This window comes from Hirundo rustica, chromosome 27 (genome assembly GCF_015227805.2).
Source record: "Hirundo rustica isolate bHirRus1 chromosome 27, bHirRus1.pri.v3, whole genome shotgun sequence".
In the NCBI taxonomy this organism is placed as follows: domain Eukaryota; kingdom Metazoa; phylum Chordata; class Aves; order Passeriformes; family Hirundinidae; genus Hirundo; species Hirundo rustica.
In genome coordinates, this window is record NC_053476.1 from 2,095,931 (window position 1) to 2,118,911 (window position 22,981).

Genomic DNA, 22,981 nt, shown 5'->3' on the forward strand with positions numbered 1-22,981 from the left:
CTATGATGAGATCCTCCCACACCCCAGCCAGCACAATGTCTGCTACTTTGGAAAATACTAACAAAGAGAAAAGCTAAGGAAAGTCTAGTAAAACGATGAAATATCTGTGCAACCAATAGCACTACTATTGTCCATGAGGCAAGAGGTTCTGTATATTTAATACAGTACCTTGAGATCATCAGATATTGAAAACTGATTGAGGACAAAGATAAAGATGATCATGATGAGAGCTTCCCCTGCGTTAGGGTCACTGTTTGGTAGAGTTGGAAACTCAAAGGCAAATTGGTTTTGGCATCCCAGAGCCCAAGCAGAACTCAGGTTGGCCTATTCTACAAGGAGAACTGCTGGAGCCGTGTTGATCCTGTTGCTCAAAAGAAATTTCCCACTAGGAAACCTTAACAGCAGTACACTGGGCATCACTGTGCTGCTGGGACCTGAAGGACACCTTCTTGTGTCCTGGCTAGAACAACAGGAAAAGACACTGAAGGTGCCCCAGAAATTTGACTGGTTTATCTTTATCTACCCTCAGCTCTTCGGTTCACAAGTCAGATGAATGCCAAAGGAGTAACAGGACTTTGACTGTAGCATAGCGTGGGATACACATTCTGGTGGTACCGTCAGGCTCCTGGAGGAATCCTTGAGTGGGTGTCTCTCATCAACTTCTCGGGCAATGTAAAGGAGCAGCAGTGGAGGGTCAGGCCACAGCCTCACAGGAGAGTTACCAGTCCCAGTCATCTCTGGTTTTGTGGTCTCTGCACCCCAGTGACTCTGCCCACTACTTCTGCACCATTCACACAGGGACAGGCAACCCAACTGAGCTTTAACACAAACCTGCTGGGGCCTGGAATGGGGTGTGTTAGATGTAAGGAAGGTTAGAGTCACCAGGGGCCAGGAGCTAATGTGGCTCAGGTCTGTTCCTAAGGAGTCAGATCAAAGGCAGGTGTTCCTGGCCTTAGCTGCACACTGCCAGGATTCTAGTTTATTGCCAGTTTAAAACGGAGTAGAATTGTGAGTGACAACAACATCAAAAAGCATTAAAACACCTTGGCCCTGCTGAAGACCCACTTCATCCCAGGTTGGCCTTCACTCCTGCATTTCTGATTTCTCTACCTCTTCTGTCCAAAAGGCACAGGACCAATGGGAAAGGGGTGTAGGTATTCCTACACTTCTCATATGGCTCCTTCAGAATTAACCTGCCTGGCTTCTCCACAGGCCCCACTTCCCTCAGGTCACAAGCAAACAGTTTGTGAGTATCTCCAAGAGTTGAGACTCCACAAAGTACCCGGACAACCTGCACCGGTGCTTGGTTATCCTCACACTGTGAGGCTGCACTGTGGGTGCTATATGCCATAACTCCAAAAAGACCCTTTCTGCCTTCTTTCTCTGAGTCTAATTTCTGGAAAGGATGTATTACTGTATGGAATAATCCTTTGCTAACTTGGCAGCACCTGTCCTGGTTGTTTATCCTCTCAGCTTTGTGTCCATCCCTAGCGTGCTCACTGTTGGGGCACTCTGCAAATCAGAGAAGACCGTGATGTTCTCTGAGCATTATTGAGCAACAGCTAAAACATCCCCCTGCCTGTGTCATCAGCACTATGGTGAAAAAGGTTTAACTTTATCCCACTGAAAACTAGTACAGCTTTTTGAACTGCCTCAGGTTCCATTTCTCCAGCCTGCCGAGGTCCCTCTGGGTGGCAGCACAACCCTGTTGTGTAGCAGCCTCTCCTACTACTCTTGTTTCATTAAAGAATTTGCTGGAGTTCATCTTTATTTCCATGCTTCCAGATCATGGCTAAAGATGCTAAAGAGGGCTGGACCCTCTGGGGTGCCTTGCTAGAAATCGACTTCCAACCAGACCTCATGCTGCTGATCACAACTCTTAGGGCTCCTCTCTCTGTCTGCTCTTCTGTCCCAATCACCACCTACTCATTCAGTTGAGACTTCATCAGCTTCTCTTAGGAGGATTATTTTGAAGGATAGTGTTGAAAGCCTTCCCTAGTCAAGGTAAACAATACACACTGCTCTGCCCTCACCTACAAAGCCAATCATTTCACCATAGAAGTTCATTATCAAGCCTGTCTCACTATCTCACACTATCAAGTGTGAGTACCCCTTGATGAGTCCTGCAAACATTCTTGTCCTTCACCTGCCTGGAAATGATGTCCAGGATTAGGTGCTCAGTCAGCCTCTCAGGGCTTGAGGGAAGCTCCCTGGGTCATCTTTCTTGTCTTTCTTGAAGGTAGTAGTGACATTTGCTTTCCTCCAGCAGTCCTCAGGTACTGCCCCAAAACACCATAATCATTCAAAGTTTATTGAGAGCCTCCTTTCTCCAGACTATCCCCCTTATTTTAATTCCTGAAGACCCTCCCTGACCCATCACGTTTAGCCCCTGGAGGTGCTGGATGTCTCTAAAGCTAGAAGATAATACATGAATCTCTCAGAATAGAGAATGTTTTATTAACATCCCAGGAAAGTTGACAGGAAATCTTACATGTGGGGTGATGCTGGAAACCCCACAATATCAGAGCCTCAGGTGGGACTCTACTCAGGACATACGAGACTGCACAGATCCCCACCCTTATGATGTTCTATGCTGCTGCAGTATTTAGAATTTTCGCAGGGTTTTCTTAGAAGGACTGAGAAGTCGACACCTTCGAAAGGGGTCACAGAGCAAAAAACCGGGACAGTGATGGACGCGCGCTGGTAGCCCCGGGACAGCAGCCTTCATCTCCCGAGGCGCCTCTGCTCCTGTGCCTACAGCAGCCAGCGTCCCTCGCCCGAGCCTCCGTTCTCCTGAGTCGCCCCCGTTGCGCTGCCCGGCGGGGCCGCGGCCCCGGGGCCCGGGGCGGGTGTGTCGGGGCGGGCAGAGGCGCCGGCGCTGCCCCGGCGAGGCGGGGCCGGGCGGGAGCGGCCCGAGCGCGGCTCCGCTCGGCTCCTGGGCGGCTGCCGCCGAGCCGGGGCCGGGCACGATGGCGGCCGGGCCGGGGCCGTGGCTGCTGGCCTTGGCCTTGGCCTTGTGGCCCGCAGGTGAGAGCCGGGCGGGGAGGGCAGCGAGCCCGGGCCGGGCCAACGAGCGACAGCGACTGCGACAGGAGCACGAACAGGGAGCGGGACAAGGGCAGAGACTGGGAAAGGACGGGAGCAGAGGTCGGGTCGGGAGCACGGGCAGAGGCCGGGGCACACACAGGGACAGGGGCTGTGGGCCGGGGCTGGCGGCTGTGGCTGTGCCGGGCCGGGGGCACCGGGACACCGGGACAAGGCCTCGGTCCGTGCTCGGCGCTGCCCGATCCCTGCGCTCTCCCTCCGCAGGGCTCCGCGCACAGCCGAGGCTGCAGGAGGCCGGCGGAGCGCTGCGAGCGGCCGGGGACTCCATCACCCTCTCCTGCCGTGGCTCCGGATTCACCTTTAAGAATCATGGAATTTTGTGGTACCGTCAGGCACCCGGAGGCCGGCCGGAGTTTGTGTCCTTTATTGGTTCTAATCCGAGAATTCTTTATTTTGATCAATCAGTGCAGGGGCGGGCCACCAATTCCCGGGACAATTCCCGGTCCGAAGTTTATCTCTCCCTTCTGACCCTGCACCCCCGCGACTCTGCCCGATACTTCTGTGCTGTTCACACGGGGACAGGAAAGCCAGCTGAGCTTTAACACAAACCAGCTCGGGTCTGGCTCAGCACCCAAGACATTTGGAGATGGTGAATTCCAGAGTGGTTCAAGGCTGTTCCTAAGAAATTGGGGGCCATCCCAAGCACCACAAGTGATCCAGGGCTTTCATCAAGAGCTCCTTTCCCAGCAATGAGGCTTTCCTTCTGAGTTCCAATTGCAATGTTCTATTCTGTAGGGGAGGTTCAAGGTTTTTCTGTTATCCTGTCAGCGTGGTGACTGCCTGGCTCCAGTCCCACTCTGCCTTCTTGGTCCCCTTCTTAAGTGGAACACACAAATCACCTGGGCTTTGACAACACCTTTGCCAGCTTCCTTTGACCCTTTTGGGGGCCATCTCCTTGCACCACTGAGAGCAAAGCAGTGAGTCAGTGGGTCTGATTTACTTTCAGGTTCATTTCGAGGTGATGAGATCCAAGCAACAAGCTCTGCAGTGTGGTGGCCAGCAGGGAACACTGGGACTCCGTTGCACTTAGAGCTCCAAAGCCTCGTGTATTTGCATGGCCGGGTATCTGCAGTGTCCTGGTGAACCCCTGCAGTGCCTGCTGCAGTGCCAGGCCCGGGGAGGCTCCAGCAGCCACACAGCCCCTTTTGCCCACAGCAGGATTTCCTGCCAGGCTGACGAGAGCTCTGGGACACTGACCATCAGCAGGCTGGAGCTGGGGGACAGTGCACTGTATCACTGCACCCTGGAGGGACTGCAGCGAGAGACACTTGGGGTGTGCCTGAAGTACATCGGCTTCCTCCCCTCCTGCATGTTCACGTGGGTCCCAGCACGTGCAAGGGAGAGTCAGTGGGTGGCTGTGCCTGGAGTCTGAGAATTGGGGTCCCATTAGTCCTGGGGGCTTGCAGGGGAGAGGGGGAGAGTAGGGAGAGAGGAGAAAAAGAACTGTTTCAATTGGAAGGAAGCTACAGGTGTGTGACCATTCCAGGCCTCAGGGAAATATATAGCTTGTTGTTGCATAGCATGGGTGTTCTTTAAATTCCTTTTACATACAGTCAGGATAAGGGCATTGACTACCTCTCTAGGACACCTGTTCCAATATTTGACCACTCTCAGTAAAGAAACACTTCCTATAATCCAGCCTTCACCTCCTCTCATGCAGCCCTAAACCGTTCCCACATCCCCTCACTGCGTGCCAGGAAGAATATCCCATTTCATTCCTCCTCCTCACTAAGCTGAGAAAAGGATGAAGCAGCCCCTCAGTTTCTTCTTCTCCAAACCAGACCAGTGTTCCATGGGCTTGGGTCTCTAGGGAACCTGGTATATCACAGAATCACAGTATATTGTGAGTTGGAAGAAACCCACAAGGGTCAGTGGGTCCTACACTTAAGTGCATGGCCCACGGACAGGGACCAGACCAGTGACCTTGGCACTATTAAGGCCATGCTCTAAACAACTGAGCTAATCTCAGGGTTACCACTGAAATGCTGGAGCAGCCCCATGTGTCCCAGGACAGCCTGCTTCCCCCTGGGCCTGCATCCCACTGCCTCTTTTCCCCAGCCTCAAGCCTCCACTCTCACTGGGCTCCTCTACCCTCTCCAACTCCTCTTTCCCACCCCTGTCCTGAAGATCTCTTCTACAAAGCACTGTATCCAAATACCAGAAAAAGAGAGGAGGGAATGGATACAGTCTGTGGTGGGACTGTGTGGAGTGGGGCAGTGCTCCCCAGCAGGGTGGTTGCAGTCAGGACAATGACACTGTCAGGACTCAGAGCTGTCCCCTCCTGTGGTCACAGGGAGAGCCCTGAGCTGAGGAGGAGGACACAGGGCAGGGAGTGTCCTGGCTCTGCTGAGCAGCCTGGTCCCTGCAGACTCCTGGGTTGCCTTTGCTGATGGGCAGGGGTGCAGGAGGGCTGTGACAGGAAGAGGCAGCTGCAGAAGTTTCCTCACTGGGGAGTGAGTCGGTGCTGGGAGCAGGGTGAGGAGCACTTTGGCTTAGGGGTGCTCTGGCCAAGCCAAGCTGAGATCCTGAGGTGTCGCGTGTGGGAGCAGCAGCTCAGCAGAGCCAGGGCCAGGGGGCAGGGGAAGGACAAGCTGACAGCCTCCCTGCTCAGCTCCAAAGTGCCAGCAGCAGCCTGTGAGATTTCCTGAGAGAAAGGCCAGGGCTGGCCCCTCAGAGACACCTCACCTTTTGCCCAGCACAGCATTTCCTGCTAAAAAAGTCTGTTCTTGCACCATGCAGAATGAGAGACACCCAGGAGGGCAGCAAGAGCTTCAAGTTCTGCTCCTCCTGCCCCACCTCCAGCCCCAGTGCTGTCACAGACAGAGGGAGGGACCAGGAGGGCCTGGGCCTGAGTGCAGTGCCAGAGGCGCAGGCAGGGCAGGGGTGGGCAGAGGTGCTGTGCAGGCAGAGAGAAGGTGGAGAGAGGCCAGACAGAGCGGTTCTGGCCATGTGGAGTGCCCTGTGCGTGGGCTTCTTGCCCATTGTAGGTAAGTGAAGGCAAGGGCCGATGGCCCCAGGAGCTGAGCGTGGCCCTGTGCTCTGCACGGCTCTGGGCAGCTGTGCTGAGCGCTTGCAGCCGGACCTGTTCCCCGGCTCCAGCTGCCCAGCCATGCCTGAGGAGCACGGGGAGAGCAGCCCTGCTCCTCTTCTGCCTCTGAGCTCGGCACCTCCATCCAAGCTGCCTCCTCTGCAGCCTGGGCACACGCAGGGTACGTCCCTGCTGCACTCAGATCTTGGGGCCCAGCGCTTTGCCCTGGCACTGCACACTCTGCTCTGGGGCACTGCGGCCCCTCTGGCACAGACCAGCTGGAGGATGGCAGCACAGGGACCAAGCCCCATTGCCCGTGACAGCCTTTGTCTTTCCTGGCCTCATCTGGAGCAGTTTCAGGGACAGGAGGGTGGGTCCCTCACCATGCCTTCCTGGCAAGGACAAAGGGATTTGTCCCCTGTGATTCAAATTCTTCCTGCTTCTTTCGGGAAAATCAGAAAAGCTTCCTGTCTGACAGGGAAAAGGAGGGAGGGAAATGTGGACTCTCCTTCCCTGTGGGCCTTGATGGCTGCTACCAGCTCGGCCCATCTCTGTCAGCTGTCTACAAAGAGGAGAATTTTGTCCTCCCCCTGGTCCAAAGCCCCACCAGCATTGCCCTGAGCTTTGCTGAATCTTGGAGTGCTCATGGCTTGTTCTCGCTCTCTGCAGCAGTCACTGGACAGATGACCTTGGAGCAGCACCCCAGGGAAGTGACCGTGCAAGAGGGAAATGCAGTCACCTTTGAGTGCAGCATGGAGAGACATGCTATGCGGATGTACTTCATGTACTGGTACCGCCAGGGCCCAAGTGGCTCTCTCAAATGTATTTACATAGAGGGTGATATCTATGGAGAAGGGTTCCAAGGACATTTTGTGGGATCAGTGGAGAGTTCCAGGACCACACTGCAGATCCTGTCAGCAAAGCAAAGGGATGCAGCAATGTATTACTGTGGAGCAAGAATCACCCTGGAGCAGCTCTGCAGCAGAGTGGATCAAAAAATCAACAGATGTGGAAGACAGATCTCAGCACTTCTGTCTAACAGCTGCTCCCTGGAGCTCCTGTCAGGCACTGGCAGGTGCAGGAAACATCCCTCTGGCTTGGTGGCACTAAAAGGCAGTAGAGGGAGAAGGGTTGGTGCCAGTTATGGTGCAGGAGGATCTGTTCTGGGAGCTGCAGAGGCTCTTTGGGGAAGTGCAGCTTTAGTGCACCTTGCCTGGGGTCCTGTCCAGCACAGCCTCGTTTCTCCTCTGTGCATTGGCTGTAGAGCCGTGGGATGATGGAGCTGTGTTGCTGTAGCTTCCAGAGTGGTGTGCTGGATGGGGCCAGGGTGTTTAAGAAAGCCAGAGCAGCAGGGATGACATTTGTCTGCATGGCTGCTACAGAGCACTTGATCAGGAAGAAGGAGTTGAGAAGGGGTGGTGAGTTGGCTTTGGTTGTTCTCCAGGGATGCACCAAGCTGCTGAGTTGTTCTCTCCATTTAGGCATAGGAAAAATACACAGTCAAGTTTTTCTGGTCGAGGTAAGGACAGGGAGCTGTCCCAACAGTGCCATCATGGGCAGACACGTGGACTCGGGGAAAGGAGTTTAAATCATTGCCAGTCAAAATCAGAGTAAGTTAATGAGAAATAAGAACAAATCATGAAAATCTCTGCCATCTGATCACTGCACAGGAATGGGGAATGTAGTTTGCAATCAGTTGAAAACATGTTTCCCCTGCCTTTTCTTCCTTCTCATTCTCTTCCCCTTCTTCAGTATGGAATCCAACCCTTTTCTCCAGGAACTTCTCTAATGCAGGTTCTTCCCTGTGACTGCAGTTCCTCTCAAACTCCTCCAACCCAGTGGGTCCTTTCCATGGGGTGCAGCCCTTCAGGAACAGACTGTGGCTGCTCTGTGGACACAGGTCCTGCCAGAAAACCTCCTCTGGCATGGGCTACTCACTGCATGGGACCACAACTCCTGTCAGGTGCCTGCTCCAATGGGAGCTCTCCATGGAGTCATGGATTTTTTCAGGCCATATCTACGTGCTCCTGTTTGGGGTCCTGCACTGTCTGCAGATTCACTATCAGCTCCTCCATCAGTTGCCATGGTCTGCAAAGGGACAACCTGCATCACCATGCCCTTCACCGTGCACATCAGGGGAATCTCTGATTTGGCCCCTGGAGGCCTTCCCAGCCCTCCTTCCTCGGGGATTCAGCAGGGTTTTGCCAAGTGGGAATTGTTCTTAGCCACATTTACAGCCTTCTACAGTGAGACGAAGGGTCTTGGTGGGTGAGGAGAGAGTGGATGTTGTTCATTCTTCATTCAGTTGTGCTTTCAGCACTTACTTCACTGGAAACCTCCTGGACAAAGTCTTTATTATAGACTAGAGAAGGGCTCAGTGACATGGATTGTGCAAGGGTACATGTTCCTTGCTCCAGCCTTTCCCCCCGGGATCTGGGAAATGAAAATCCTGAAGGCTGATCTGGCTGCTGAAGCCAGAGGTAAATAAAGCATTCAGGACCTCAGCCCTGTCCCATGTTCTGTGTCACCTGGTCCCCATCCCATTCAGCAGTGGGCCCTCCTGCAAGAGCTCCAGCAGTGCCATTATCATCTTCATGGCCCTTCAGTGGCCTCTCTCCAGGAGATGCAACTCCCTGTTCTAGGGGCACTCAAGATGTGCCCGCAGTACTTAAGTGTGACCTCAGCAGTGCCGAGGAGAGAGGAGCCATCAGTTCCCTCAGCCGCTGGCAGCCTTTGGCCTGAGGCAGCCGCGGATCGCGGTGACCTGCTGTGCCACGAGGGCGAATTTCTGGGCGCGCTGCGCACGAAGCCCTGGGGTCCCTCGGCAGAAGGCGCTCCCGAAGCGAGCAGCGCTGCTTTGTGCCCGGGGCGGGTGTGTCGGGGCGGGCAGAGGCGCCGGCGCTGCCCCGGCGAGGCGGGGCCGGGCGGGAGCGGCCCGAGCGCGGCTCCGCTCGGCTCCTGGGCGGCTGCCGCCGAGCCGGGGCCGGGCACGATGGCGGCCGGGCCGGGGCCGTGGCTGCTGGCCTTGGCCTTGGCCTTGTGGCCCGCAGGTGAGAGCCGGGCGGGGAGGGCAGCGAGCCCGGGCCGGGCCAACGAGCGACAGCGAAAGGCGCAGGGTCAAGGGAAGGCGCAGGGGCAGGGGCTCGGGTAGTTGCAGCAGCAGAAACAGCGACAGATGAAGGGGCAGGGGCAGGCTGTGCCCGCGGGTGCGGATTAGCCCCAGGAGGGCTCTCGGGCATCACCCCGGTCATGGGTGTTTTCTCCCGGAGAAGCGAGGTGGCGGATGTGGCTGTGCCTGGCCCAGAGGCACCGCGACGACACAGGAACAGCCTCAGGCTCTGGGTGCACTGCGCACGGTGCCTGTGCCCTCCCTCCGCAGTGCCGGGGGCACCGGGACACCGGGGCAAGGCCTCGGTCCGTGCTCGGCGCTGCCCGATCCCTGCGCTCTCCCTCCGCAGGGCTCCGCGCACAGCCGAGGCTGCAGGAGGCCGGCGGAGCGCTGCGAGCGGCCGGGGACTCCGTCACCCTCTCCTGCCGTGGCTCCGGATTCACCTTTGAGAATCATTATGTTCGGTGGTACCGTCAGGCACCCGGAGGCAGATTGGAATGGGTGTCCTGGATAAGCCATTACTCATCACAGATTCAGTTTGGGTCAGCAGTGGAAGGTCGAGCCACGGCTTCCAGGGACAATTCCCACTCTGTGGCATCTCTCAGCCTGCACCTCCTCCATGCCGGGGACTGTGCCCGCTACTTCTGTGCTGTTCGCACAGAGACACAAAATCCAGCTGAGGCTGAACACAAACCACCTGTCAGCATCCCAGCTCTATGCCTCGGGGCTGGAAGGGGCCTATTTTGCCCAGATGTTCAGGGTTGCTCCCAAAGAGTTTTGTAGTCAAAGCACAGTTTTGAAATGTTTGATTCTAAGAGGGACATCCTATCTTTTGCTGTCCCCAAATAAGCTCTAATCTTTATGATTATCTTCTTCCCATGTGTCATGCCAACTCACTTCTCACTGCTTCAGCTTTGAAGCAGTTTTCCTGTTTCCCTTGGTTTCCAGTATTACAGGTACCCAGTAACACTGGTCAAGTGTGTGAATAGTCCTGCTATGGTTTAGGTCACAGCTCATGTCCTCTCAGTCCAGCCCATGGGTTTTTCTGCCTGAGGGGTGAGCGGAGGAAATGGGGAATTCTAGAGGGTCATCTGGGAGTGGGAGAATGGGGAAGTCTGTGTGTGTCTCTCCCAGATGTGAGATTCTAAAGGGATCAAGGGTTTTTGAGCAGATGGATTTGCAGCTGCTGGATCCTGGACATCACAAGCAGAATCACAGGGACACGGTGGAGTAGATTGATAGCTTAAGTGGTTGCTTTTTGTTTATCCTTGTCTCTGGGGGCTGCAGGTGGTTTTTCTCGGGTGAAGACAATTGCCTCAGGCCCTACAGTAGGGAAGATCTCGGAGTCTGTCTGGCTCACCTGTGACATCTCCGGTGTAGCCATCACCGACAGCAACTACGCATGGGACTGGGTCCGGCAGACTCCTGGCAAAGAGCTGCAGCACATCGTGATGCAGTATCCTTTCACACGACTCCAGCACATCGCTTCATCCTTCCAGACCCGAGTCAACAGCTCTGCAGACCCCTCCAGGAACCAGTTGTGGCTGCAACTGCTCTCACCAGCAGCTGCAGACACAGCCACCTATTTCTGCAGCATGAGAGATCTTGAAAAGGGCACAGTGCTTGAAACGCAGGCAGGGCCTGGGCAGAATTGGAAGGAGGGGCTTTAATCTTGCCAGGTCTTTTGTGGTTGCTGCAAGGCAAGGCTCTTCCCAGACTCCTCAAGACTAGTCTGGGCTGTCTTGTGCAGAAACAGCTGCAGAGGTGCTACAGCAATAAAAACGGCAGTCTCCCACAAGCAAACCCCAAACCATTCATGTGTTGTTAACTCCTTCCTTCCTTCTCAATATCTCCCACAGGCAGAAAGAACCAGGGAAAGAGGGTGGATTTGTTTGTTTTTAAAGAATATGATGATTTTGGTTTAAGTAGAGTTAATTTTCTTCATAGTAGCTGGAATGGGACTATGTTTTGAATCTGTGCTGGAAAAAGTGTTTGTAATTCATGAATGTTTCAGTTATTGCTGAGCAGTGCTTACACGGAGTCAAGGCCTCTTCTGCTCCTCATTCCACCCACCAGTGAGTAGCTGAGGGTGCACAAAATTTGGGAGGGAACACAGGTTCAGCTGACCCCTGCTGACTAAAGGGGTCAGCCAGGCCATAGGGCATCATGCTCAGCATATAAAGATAGGGAAGATAAAGGAAGGGTGGACACTGAGGATTTTTATTTCCATGTAGCCACTACATGTGATGGAGCTCTGCTTTTTCAATTAGGCTGGACACTTGCCTAACAATGGGAAGTTGTGAATTATTTCCTTGCTTTGCTTTGCTTGCACATGCAGTGTTTGCTTTATTTTTTAAACTCCCAAGTTATTTATTAAACCTACAAATTTTGAGTTTTCTCACTTTTACCTTTCCAATTCACTGCCCCATCCAAGAAGGAGAAAAAGAGCAGGCAGCTGTGTGGTGCTTAGTTGCCATCAGTGGCTAAATTGTGACAAAGAAACACAATGGGCACCGAAAGAGCTGAAGTTTTAACATGGAAAGGTGGAACTCAACCGTATTTGGGTACTTCATGATGTTCAGGGAGTCTCAGAAAAACATTGCAGTAGCACATAACAACAGTCAATTGATTGTATCTGAGGAAAGAGTGGCACTGCACCAGGAACTTCACTGCTTAGATGGACCTTCCCAGGACTTGATGAAAAACTCCCCCCTGCACTCCCAGCTCTGGCTCCGTGTGAATAAACACAGGTTTTCTTCTGAGCAGTGATCATTCATTTCTTTATTTAGAAGTGTAGGCTTTCATGGAAGACATAAGGACACCTAATCAAATACATCTAAGGGCTTGTGTTCCTGAGAGTGGTGCCCGAGGCATCCCATACAGGAGCTACAGATGCCGGAGGGTCAGGAAAATGTCCCCAGGCTTTGTCCCAGTTATGCCCTTTGGCTCGATGGAAGAATTGCCATAGTGGATTAATGTCAGAGCCATTCAACACAGCACTGCCAAAAGTGATGAGCACAAAGATAATACCACTTGATTTCTTCTGTCACCTCCCTCTTTTCTTGTAGGTGTCAGCAGCCCAGGGATTTCCCTAAGGAGATTTCCAGCTCACTTCAAATCACTGCTTTTAGCTGTCCTGTCCATAGTGGATGGACAGTGACTTACTGTTTCACCTTCAATTTCTAATTTTCTGTGATCACCTGTAGTGTCTCCAAGAAATCCATGACCAGATGTTATTTTTTGTGTAGAGCATCCTGTGGAGCAGTATTAGATGTTCAGAAGTAGAACAGTGTAGAAGAAGAGGAAAATAAAATCCAGAACTTCAAAGGCATGAAAGAGGAGACATCACCTGGCACTGAAAACCCCCCAAACTGTCACAGCCATCATCTACAAATGTTTTTGTAGAACCGTCTAGCACAGTGTGAATTACGTACCACAGTGATTGAAAACAACTGAACCACCACATACAAACTGTCTCCCTCCATTCTCTTGAAGGGGGAAACATGGTGGCCCTACCTCATCTATTTTTCCTCAGATAACTCTGTGCCCTTACACCAATTTGATTCCCAGAATTACTCAAACAGCCAAAAAGCCATTTTTTTCCAAGACCAATTTCTTCACCTTTCAGCCTGAGATCTTGGCTCCAGCAAACAGGTCATTTTAGACATTTCATTGCCTGCTCCAGCTGAACAATTGGGCAAGATCCTTCTGTATTTAGATGTTTCCATTTGTTGCAAAATGTGGAAGAAGTAAACTTTTCTTAAGAAAATGTTTGATCTTTGTATACTTTTAAGCCTATTCAACAAGAAGGGGGACTTAGTCTGTGAAACAGAGAGCAGCCAACAAGCCCTAAGTTATGTCCAAGTGTTAGACAAATAACTTGTTCCTAGATTTTCTTAAGGTTTACCGCTTGACATCTGTCCTGGTTCCTGCAAGAACAGGGTTAATTTTTGCAGTAGCTAGGAGGGGGCATGGCTAAGATACGGATGTTATTCTATATAACCTCTCCTCATTTCTGGGGTAGGGAAAGGGACTCTCTCTCTTCACGGGTATTTCTTCCAGTCCCAAAAATGTAGCAGGACAAGCCATCCTGCATTTGTTCGCTGTTGTGAGTTTTCTGTGTAAATAGTTTATTTTTCATGAACCTTTTGTTATTAATATTGTTGCTGTTACTGTTTTCTTATCTCATTGCTGTTTCCAGTAAATTGTTCCCAACCCATCTTCTTCACCTCTTGTGCCTCCAGTTCTTAACTCCATCCCACTGCAGAGGGAAGGGGAAGGGAAAACAGAGCACTGGGGAAGTGAAAGGGCAGCAGTGGTTTTTTGGAGGGTCTTGGTGGGGATGTTGAGTTGGGGAGCGCCATTCCTAAGCCATGGCACCATGCTTCAGTGATCTCAGTCCTAATGGGAGATTAACAAAGCTTGCGGAGAAAGATGTGCAGCTGATAGTGGACACAAACAAACCAGAATTTCTGGGCCACAAGAACATCTGGCAGAACTCCCAAGATAAGGAAGAAACTAACAAAGCCAACTCAGCAGTTGTGTTAAAATCAGCTCCAAGTAATTGGGTAAAAGATAATTCCGTCAGGGGCAGATGACGGCCACCAACACATGGACCACTGACCTAAGAAACCCCCTGAACCAAAAGAAGAGAAAGACTGAGCATGTGGACTAATCAACAGGAGAAACAAGAATCATTAACCAATAGAATATAAACTATTAATAAATGAGAGAACTATACTCTTGTAGCAAATGAACACTAATTCCTTTGTCAGCTAAAATGCATAAATGCTAAAGATTTTCATACTTGATGTGCTTGAGCTGTGGAATGCCACTGAGCACTCAGGCTTGAGCCACTCTGAAATAAATAATCAATGTCTCCTCTCTGTGTAATTATTGGCTTGTTACACACCAGGTAACAAATCCAGCTTTTGTGGACAACAAATTCAAGCTCAGCATTACGTTCTTCTCTTTGTCTCAGAGCACAGAGGAGGCTTTTGGTAAGAACAAAGACCCTTTTAACTTCAGATCCAGCAATGGCCAGAAGCAGATGCATGAAGAACATGACCTGGATACCAGAAATGGCACTTCCCAGTAGGAATCTGTCAGGTTTAGACATCAGAACAAGGACTTGGGATCATTTATGATTGCTTTGTATTTACAATTATGAGTATATTCAGGAGCCTTTTTTTTCATTTTGGCCTTCTGACATAAAGCTTGACTTAATGCTTTGTCAAGAGGAACCATTCTTGCAGTTCAAGGAACTCATCTCTGAAAATGAGCAGCTCTCCCAGACCCCTCCTCTGTCCAGGACCATAAGCCATGGGATTCCTCCCATGAGATGCCTGAAGAGCCCAGATTCTGCTCTCCTGAAGCACAGGGCTCCAATCCTGTTTTGTTCTCTTCTCCCTGGATCCTAAGCTCAAACAGTGCATGGCCACTGCAGCCAAGGCTGCCCTGACCACCTCACATCCATCACCAATTCTTCCTCACTGGAAAGAAGGAGGTCTGGCTCTCCAGCCACCTGTGGAGCAAGTTTGCATCAGCACATTCCAGTAAACTCCTGAGTGTGTGTGCTCAGCTGTGCTGTCCTGCCATCAGAGACTAGACACACTTCAAGCACCCCATGAGGACCGGAGGCCAGGAATGTCCCATTTGTCCCGAGAAGGCCTCGCCTATTTCTTCCCCATCAGGTGATGTGTAGAAGTCACCCACAAGAGTGTCCCTGCTGCTGATATGGCCTCTAATCCTGACCCATCTGCTGCCAGCTGGCTCATTGCTCATCCCACAGCACAAATTCCAGCTGCTGTCTCAGAGAAAGGACAATGCCCACTCCTTGCCTTCCCAGCCTGTCTTCCCTGAAGCCTGGCTTCAGTCACTGCAATGCTCCTGGAGGCTCTCCCACCACTTCTCCATGATCCCACAGCTCTGTCTCCAGCTGCAGAGTTAGAACTCAAAGGCTGAGAGAGCTGGGGGTGCCCAGCCTGGAGAGGAGAAGGTTCTGGGGAGACCTCAGAGCCCCTTCCAGTGCCTAAGGGGCTCCAAGAGAGCTGGAGAGTGACTTTGGAAAAGGGTCCAGAGTGACAGAATGTCATTTCCCTTCCAGGGCCACATGAGCTGTCCCACCACTTCTCTCTGCTGTCCACGAGGTCATTGCCTTACACCTACCGGTGGAGATCTAATGTCTTGTGTTTGTTCCCCTACTCCATGTGTTTCTGCAGAGGCACTGTAAAGAGGCACCCAGCCATGGTAATTCCCCAGAGGATTTTCTTTTCCCCCACAGATATTCCTTGTGTATACACACTCACTCACAGTGCACCCCTTTCAGCCCTTTGCTTTTTCATTATTTTGAAGCCTGTTCTGTTCATATCATTCCTCACCTGTTTTGTACCAACATTTCCTGATGGGCACAGACTCATTGAGCCTTTCCTTTGTTACAAAAGGCAGGAGAGGACTCTTGAAGTTGCAGTGTCTCAGAAGCTGAGTCTGCCTCTGGCCATCAAGGGTTTATGATACAGAAGTTGAGTATCCTGAAGGATTTGGTCAATGTGCAATACCTCCTTCACTCTTTGATCTTCACTCCCAAGATTTCAGTGCCTCTACACAACACAGAACGATCATTTTGCCTACTTTCTCCTTTTACCTAAAAAACCATAAAGACTTTCTGAGATACTGAGTGACCCCCAGACACCAATTCTAAGAGCACAGAGGGCGCATTCCTCCTGCTTCTGGGCATTGAAATGAAGAGGAAAAAGTTGACAGCTTCCAGCAAGTCAGAAGAATTTTCAGAAATGCTTTGACATAACATGAAAAGTACTGATTATTTCTCTGCTTTCTGTCCAGCTTAACTCCCTCAGACTTTTCAGAGGTGTCATGTAATCCCCAAGTTCTCATTTACAACTCAACATTTCTGATAATATTTATGATCCTTCCTTGAAACCCATATGGTATTTCTTCATGTGATACGTTGGGTCTCAAACCACTAAAGTAGTCATGTGACTGCCTGTATAATCCAAAATTCTGTGTAGTGGAACAGAGACCGTTTTTACAAGGAAATAGATCACTGTGTACCGGGGCCGGAGTGCCACGATGATATAAACAGCATAGGGACCTGTACAAAAACAAAAGGAGGGAAAAAATGAGATATTTTGGGAAAGAAAGAAGATGGATGATTGTAATAATTAAAAAGACAAAAAAACCCTTCTTTCTATATTGCCTTTTACCATGAAAAGATAAAAGAGCTTATGGGGATTCTGCAAGATGGAAGAAAGGGAGAATTTGAAAATTCTATACTTGATCAAGCTAACTAAAATCACTCAGCTATTCAATTAATGATTTTTCCTTTCCAGTGTGGGAAGGAAATGTACATCTGGATCCCCTCATAAACTTGTACCCATGGATAATTAGGAATAATGGCTTTTCATCCCCTGTTTTTACAACACGTTTGAACACCATGAGGAAAGAGTGAGTTATTGGACTAAGTCTTACCAGTGTGGGGACAGATAAGCTTATACTTGGACCAGGGATGACTCTCACAGTTGTATCAAGTAAGTGACATTTCTTTATTTCTAAATTTTTCTTTTCAAATGAGGTGGGGCTGAAATAAACAATTCAATGGTTTGGGTTCACTGAAAGGATTTTCATCTGCAATAATACCTTGAGGACACTTGCTCTCCAGCCAGGCATTCAAGCCAAATCCTCAGCTTGGATCTGCTCAGGAAGGTTTCCCAGAAACAAACATAGCATAGCACCATTATTCCATGATCCCCAAACACCACCAGGGCTCTGCTTAGCATATGATGACTTCTTCCCAGTTTGTGCAGCACTCTGGCTGAAATCTCCTGTCAAGTGTCCAATTCTCCAGTGGATTTCCACTGACTGACTTGGGGCAGGAATGCAGAGCTCAGAGAAGAGCTCACAGTGGTGAGGAGTTTTGAGACAGATCTGTAACTGCCTGCTTTGGGATGTTCTGGTTTGCCATTGGCACCACTCTCACAGTGTCCCCAGGTAAGCAATTCCGCTGCCCTGGGGACAGAGGAGGGAGGAGGTTAAATAGCCTTGGGCTTAAATTCTCACAAGAGCCTGGTATCCAAGAGCTCCTGGAATGAAAGACAATTGGCTCCCAGGTTGCGTGGGTTCTGAAAAGACCAATGTGGTGAGCAGGAATTATAAGAAGCCTTAGTTATTCCTATCTTTATTTGGAATTCCATGATGCATGATAAAGGCGCATATCATCGCAAGCAAATTTACCATTCTGAAGAAAGACCTCTTCTTTCCATACTGCTCAATTATTTTCTTTTTCTAGCTAAAGATAGCATATTTTCAGAGGTGCACAGAGACTCTGGGATTCTGTAGAAGATGTTGGGCCTTAACTAATAAAGTCCCTTTTGGAACTGCTGAAATACCTAATAAGGTGAAGCAAAATTTCCAGGATGTGAGCAACCTCCCCTTTCTGATTTTGAATTCCTTTGGAAGCTACTATTATGCATTTTAAAATGTTTAGAGCACAAATTCTTCATTAGCTGAAACTTTTTAGAATTCCCCCAACTCAAAATGACATAAAATAACAACCATTAGTTTCACTGTGGGATACTCCAGGCATGTTGAGGGTTCACTTAAGGACAGAGCAGGTTTTTCTTTTGGTTCAGGTTCGATTATTCCAGATTAAACATTCGTTGAAAACGCTAAGGCCTTTTAGAATATAGGACTCCTCCTGTGACTTTATAAGACTAGAATGAAGGAGAAGTATGACTTTCCGTCCAAAGAAATTGCCAGAACATAAAACACAAATCCCTTCCAGAAGCAGGCAGTGGTAGGAATTCATGGCTGCATTGTCAGGTAATGCAAACTAGTGGCACTTGGGTGAGGATTCTGGGATCAGATAAAACAAATCCTCTGCTCTCTGAACTACAATTGCACTGTGTACAATATTTCTGGCTGATGATCTAGCCCAGGGAGTTATTGCTGAGAAGCAGCTTGCTTGTATTCTGGCTGTTTGGAAAGCCTGGAGAGGAGACCACATGAAAAGCCTTTCTAGGTTTTCTCAGAGAACACAGAATGCACAGGACTGACAGGCTCTGGCCAACCATGGTACAACACCTGGGAAGGAAATGTGCAGAGGAAGAATAAAGAGTCCTTTTTGATTTACGCATTTTAACTGTGTGTTACTGCTGCTCTTGTCTTTGGGAACGGAACTCAACTGACCGTGGAGCCAAGTAGGTATCCCTTATACGTTATCATTTACTGAGTTGTTACTCTTTCATTTTTCCCTTCTTTTAATATTTTATTCCCCCTTAAATTCATGCACACTGTTTCATGTTTTTCAGTCACTAGTTAGACTTTCTGTGTGCATCTTTCGCATGCAACTAGACAATTTATGTGTGAAAATATTCTAATCCCACTTCTCAATATTGCCAAAGAGCTTGAACTCCATGAGGGAGGATCTGTCTGCTATCATTCTGAACTTCTTTGGGACATACATCTATCTGTTTATTCAGGCTTCTTAATAAGATTTTCATAGCCATTGTTGGGTTTTAAAGTCATACTTGGATAGTCTAAAGGGAAATAAAGTGTCTGCATACAAGTTCCTAAGACTACCTATTGTGTCAGAGTCAAAAATACAACACTGACAGCAGAGAAGGGTAATGTACAAAAGCATAAAATAAAGTCTTCTGCAAAATTTCTGCACTAGTTTAATCTTACTAAATTGTTCAGAGTTTGGATTCAACTGAACTGGTCAAACCAAGTTAATGGATGTTTGATTTCTTCTGGGTATATGGAAGAGAGAGTAAAAGAAAAAAAAGTATTCACTTATGTCTCATGAATATGCAAGGCAATCCAGATAGAATTATGAGGTTTTGGAATTAAATTCCAGAGAAAGGATAATAAGTGGACTTTTCGAGTGGTATTGATAAAAATTGTTTATAGGTCCCTTATAAAAACAAGGGTTCATTTACAAGCACAAACTTTGGAACAAACGAAGCTGTGATCCGGAGGGATTAAATCTCCTATAAATTGTGCCCCCCATACCCCTTTCTGTCTTTAATTTTATCTTGTGGAAGAAGCAGCAAGAAATAAAGACCACAAAAAGACAGTAATTGATAATGCTACTAACTAGTGACAGCTGGTGCACAGGTGAATTTTCAGTCACTCAGCACTCAGACAAGCCTGCAATAAAATCAGTCCAGTGCAAACCATGCTTTTCTTTACAGACATGCCAAGCACTTCTGACCCTCAAGTCATTGTGATGACATCAAAGAAATCGGGAGAAGGTGGCAGCACTGGGAAAGCCGCTTGTTTGGCAAGGAACTTCCGTACAAAGAACATCAGCTTGGAGATGCCCTCTGAGGAGGTCTTATATGAACAGAGCACATCCATTTTGACATCAGAGGGGTTGTACAATGCAATCAAAGTGGTCAATGTGACAAAAGACACAGAGCTGACCTGCACGGCCAAATTCGACAACAGCACGATAACATCAGTGCCAGGTACAGGTTGGTGACACAGCTGCCACTTATTTCTGTAGACAGTGGCCTGTGGGGCTTTGTGTTCTCCTTCTTGACACCACTGCCCTGGGCAGCCAGCAGAAATGAAAAAGCCATTTGGCATTTCAGCAGGGAGAGCTGAAAGATGTTTCAAGGCATCTGAAAGAAATGGTTTCAACTCTCTGATTACTTGGAGAGACCTTATTTTGCAAAGAAGAGGGAAGACACAACCTATTTGTTCAAAATGTGTATTTCCTTATGACTAAATATCTTACCCTGTAGCAGCAAACCTGCTGCAGCCCAAGCTGGAACAGCCTTTCTAAAATCTACACAAAGTTAAAGTTCAGGTGTGTTCTGAGGGTTTTTAAACGAAATAAATTGTTGCATTTTGTGGGTTAGTTTTTGTAGTCCTGAAGGTCATTCAAATAGTAAAACTAAAACAATGCAGGAATCCCTCTGTTTCCTGCAACTGCAAGGAGAAATTGTCTCCTCAAATTAATGTTGGCATTAATGACTGATCATCTGAGCCACAGCCCTGATCATCTGAGCCCCAACTTTCCTCAAGTTCCTACACGAAATGTCACATGAACATTGCTTTTAACCCTGCATAAAACATGGCTATAGTTTAAAATGCCTTCTCTTTATCAAGCTACAGAAGAGGAGGCTGAAGAACCAGTACCAGAGCCCAGTGACAGGGTTTGCAACAGCACAGACCCCTCAGCACAAGGTGAGTTACCCAAACAGCTTGGGAAGTTACATTGCTGTCTGGGGGATAAAGACATGGAAATGGATTTTCTCCAGGGCAGAGGAGCCAGAACACAACACATTCAGCAGACACAAGCTGCTGTTCCAAGGTATCTCCTGCAGTTACACACAAGCCCCAGGAAGCAAAAAGCCATGGAGACAGACCCTGGGCTCCCCTGTTGTTGCCATGTTCTCTCTCATCTGTCCCTCTGCTGCTTTTCCTTTCCCTTAAACTGTCACCTGTGGATTTTTCCCACTTTATGCCAAGATCACAACCTAGACCATGATCTCTCCCCTCTTTTCTGGTCGCTGAGCAGATGCTGAAGGGCACAGAGTGAACATGCTGTCCATGGCTGTGTTGGCTTTGAGAGTCCTGCTGGCAAAGAGCATCGCCGTCAATACCCTCATGAGTATCAAGTTGTTTCTTTTCTGAGGTAAGCGAGCACACAGCTACCAAACAGTGCTTCATAGACCCAATTGCATTAAATGAGGTTTAATCCCATGTTTGCTCTTCCAGAGATGAGGAATGAAGGCAAGAGGACACCAAAGAAGAGCAGGAAAGAACGTGAACCAGCAGCACAAGGGGCTTGAACAAGCAGGGCCAGAGCTGCTGACAGAAACCACCCAGGACACAAGGCAGCACCTTCCCCTGAAGACACTCCATACTGTTCCCTCCTGCCTGGCCAGCTGATTGACACTGAAGAGTGTCAAGGACTTTTGCTGTTTCCTCTCCTCTGAGAACTGAGGGGAGTGTATTTTTCCTCATCCTCCTGCTAAGCAGATCTCCCCACTCTTCTGGCATTTGCACACAAGTGTCCAACCTGCTTCAAGAGCTTTCAAAACTCCAACGCTCACTCTAGATACATGGCCTTTTAAAAGCACCTTTCCCAGGCATGTTGTGTTACTGCCTGTAGAACTGGAGTGTTAATGCTGAGGGAATTCAAGCCCAGTACTTGCTCTCTGTAGCTTTGGGTTAAATTTAATGATAGGAAGTGTGTATTGCAGATTAGAAGAGCTGTGTAGGATCTGAAGTGATTCAATTCAACCAGATAATGTTCATCTCTTTATTAAGCCTGTATTTCTTCTGCCAAATATATCTCATGTGCATTTTAGGTTCCTGCAGTAGTGATGAAAATAAAGTAGTACTCAGCCAAAATGCTGTGGGATTTCTGTGCTTTTTCTTCTGAAGCTGGGATGGAAGTTGCTGAAATCCAACTCACCTAAAGCCCACAGGGATTTGATACACAGCTTTGGTAATGTAGATTTCCTGTTGGCTAGATTTGTCTTTTCCAGACTCTGTGCAGAGAAGTGTCTCTCTGGCACATTCAAGAGCCTCAGTGAGGAGTCCTGGCTGAAGGCATGAGGGAGGAAAATGCTCATCTCAGCAGAGAAGAAACCCTGCTGTTGTTTTGCACTCAGTGAGAGGAGGAAGGGGCCACCAAAAAATAATATCGAGTGGTTTGATGGAGTGATAGTTTCCATGGCAACTTGGTTCTTGCCTAACAAAGCCCAGCACACTCCTTCCCCAGCTCATCCCCCTCTCACAAGCTACAGGCAGGATGCTGTGGTCACCATTTCTGACTCAGTTACAGCAGGCAGCATTAACCCTGCCCTGCTTTTGAAAAAACAAGTTAACCACATCCTGAGGGGAAAGAAGGCTTTTCTCCCCATGGCTGAGTTCCTGCTGGCCTCAAGAGAGCCTCTGCAGAGGACACAGCAAGGTGTGCTGCATCCAGCTTGGTCAGGTCAGACTCTCAGGCCCCACAGACTCCCAGAGAAGACCCTGAGCTCTTGCAGAAGCTGTGTGAAATTTGCATGGCAAATCCAGATCCAGTAAAATGCTCATTCAGTGCATTCTACACCATAACATTAATTGGGGGAGCCGATAGCCAGCATTTTTATCCTGATTTTCCAATGACACCCAGAACCTTTTTCTCCAGCACCCCATACCTTTTTCCAGTCACTCAGGGAGATTTATATATTTTGAGAATACTCCCTTGGACAAAACCAGTGGTGTCAGCTGAACGGGAGGAAAGGTCAGTTATTAGATGCTGTTAAAATCCCCTAGTCATAAAGTCTGGATGAAGTCGGGGACTATGACTGGATCCATCCACATCTCCTCTGAGAAGGACTTTAGAAAGCAGGGGAATCCTTTCTGTACCCCAGGACTCAATGGGAGGGAATTCCTTTCACAGCTCCACCCCTTTCTTGCCTCTGGTCTCTGCCTCAATCTCTCCAAGTTAATTCTAATTCCATGTTCCTGTCCCTGATTCATCCATGCAGAGAAGCTGCAGAGTGAGCCTTGCTGTTGGACTGTGCCATGCTTGGGCAAATTTGTATTAAACCTGCTTTTGCTGTCACCACTGACAGTGAATGTTGCACTGACCTAAAGCCCTCATTTCATGACAGTCTTCATTGACTGGCATCTGCCAAGCTGTGGCTTTTTACTTTACATTTGGAAAGCAGACCATGCAGCTAAAGAGAGCTGGGGTGTTGAATTGTTTCCAGACC

General features: G+C 49.2%; 2 protein-coding genes across 2 annotated transcripts in view; both read left to right on the forward strand.

Annotated features, from left to right (window-relative positions):
* LOC120763919 (M1-specific T cell receptor alpha chain-like) overlaps positions 1-22,981 on the forward strand; it is a 144,122-nt gene that overhangs the window by 11,877 nt on the left and 109,264 nt on the right. The window lies entirely within an intron of this gene.
* Positions 9,126-21,029, forward strand: LOC120763917 (Ig heavy chain Mem5-like). Its single transcript, XM_040087549.1, has 7 exons — positions 9,126-9,183; positions 9,592-9,897; positions 10,304-10,318; positions 18,401-18,457; positions 19,454-19,729; positions 20,376-20,453; positions 20,788-21,029. Exons 1-7 carry the CDS (start codon positions 9,126-9,128, stop codon positions 20,901-20,903), a joined length of 906 nt encoding a protein of 301 aa, XP_039943483.1. The 3' UTR covers positions 20,904-21,029.

Excerpts from the sequence above, each read along its gene's own strand:
- LOC120763917 (XM_040087549.1), top strand. The coding sequence starts at position 9,126 with ATGGCGGCCGGGCCGGGGCCGTGGCTGCTGGCCTTGGCCTTGGCCTTG. Across the intron at positions 19,730-20,375 it reads CACGATAACATCAGTGCCAG|CTACAGAAGAGGAGGCTGAA; the intron begins GTACAGGTTGGT and ends CTCTTTATCAAG. Across the intron at positions 20,454-20,787 it reads CACAGACCCCTCAGCACAAG|ATGCTGAAGGGCACAGAGTG; the intron begins GTGAGTTACCCA and ends GTCGCTGAGCAG.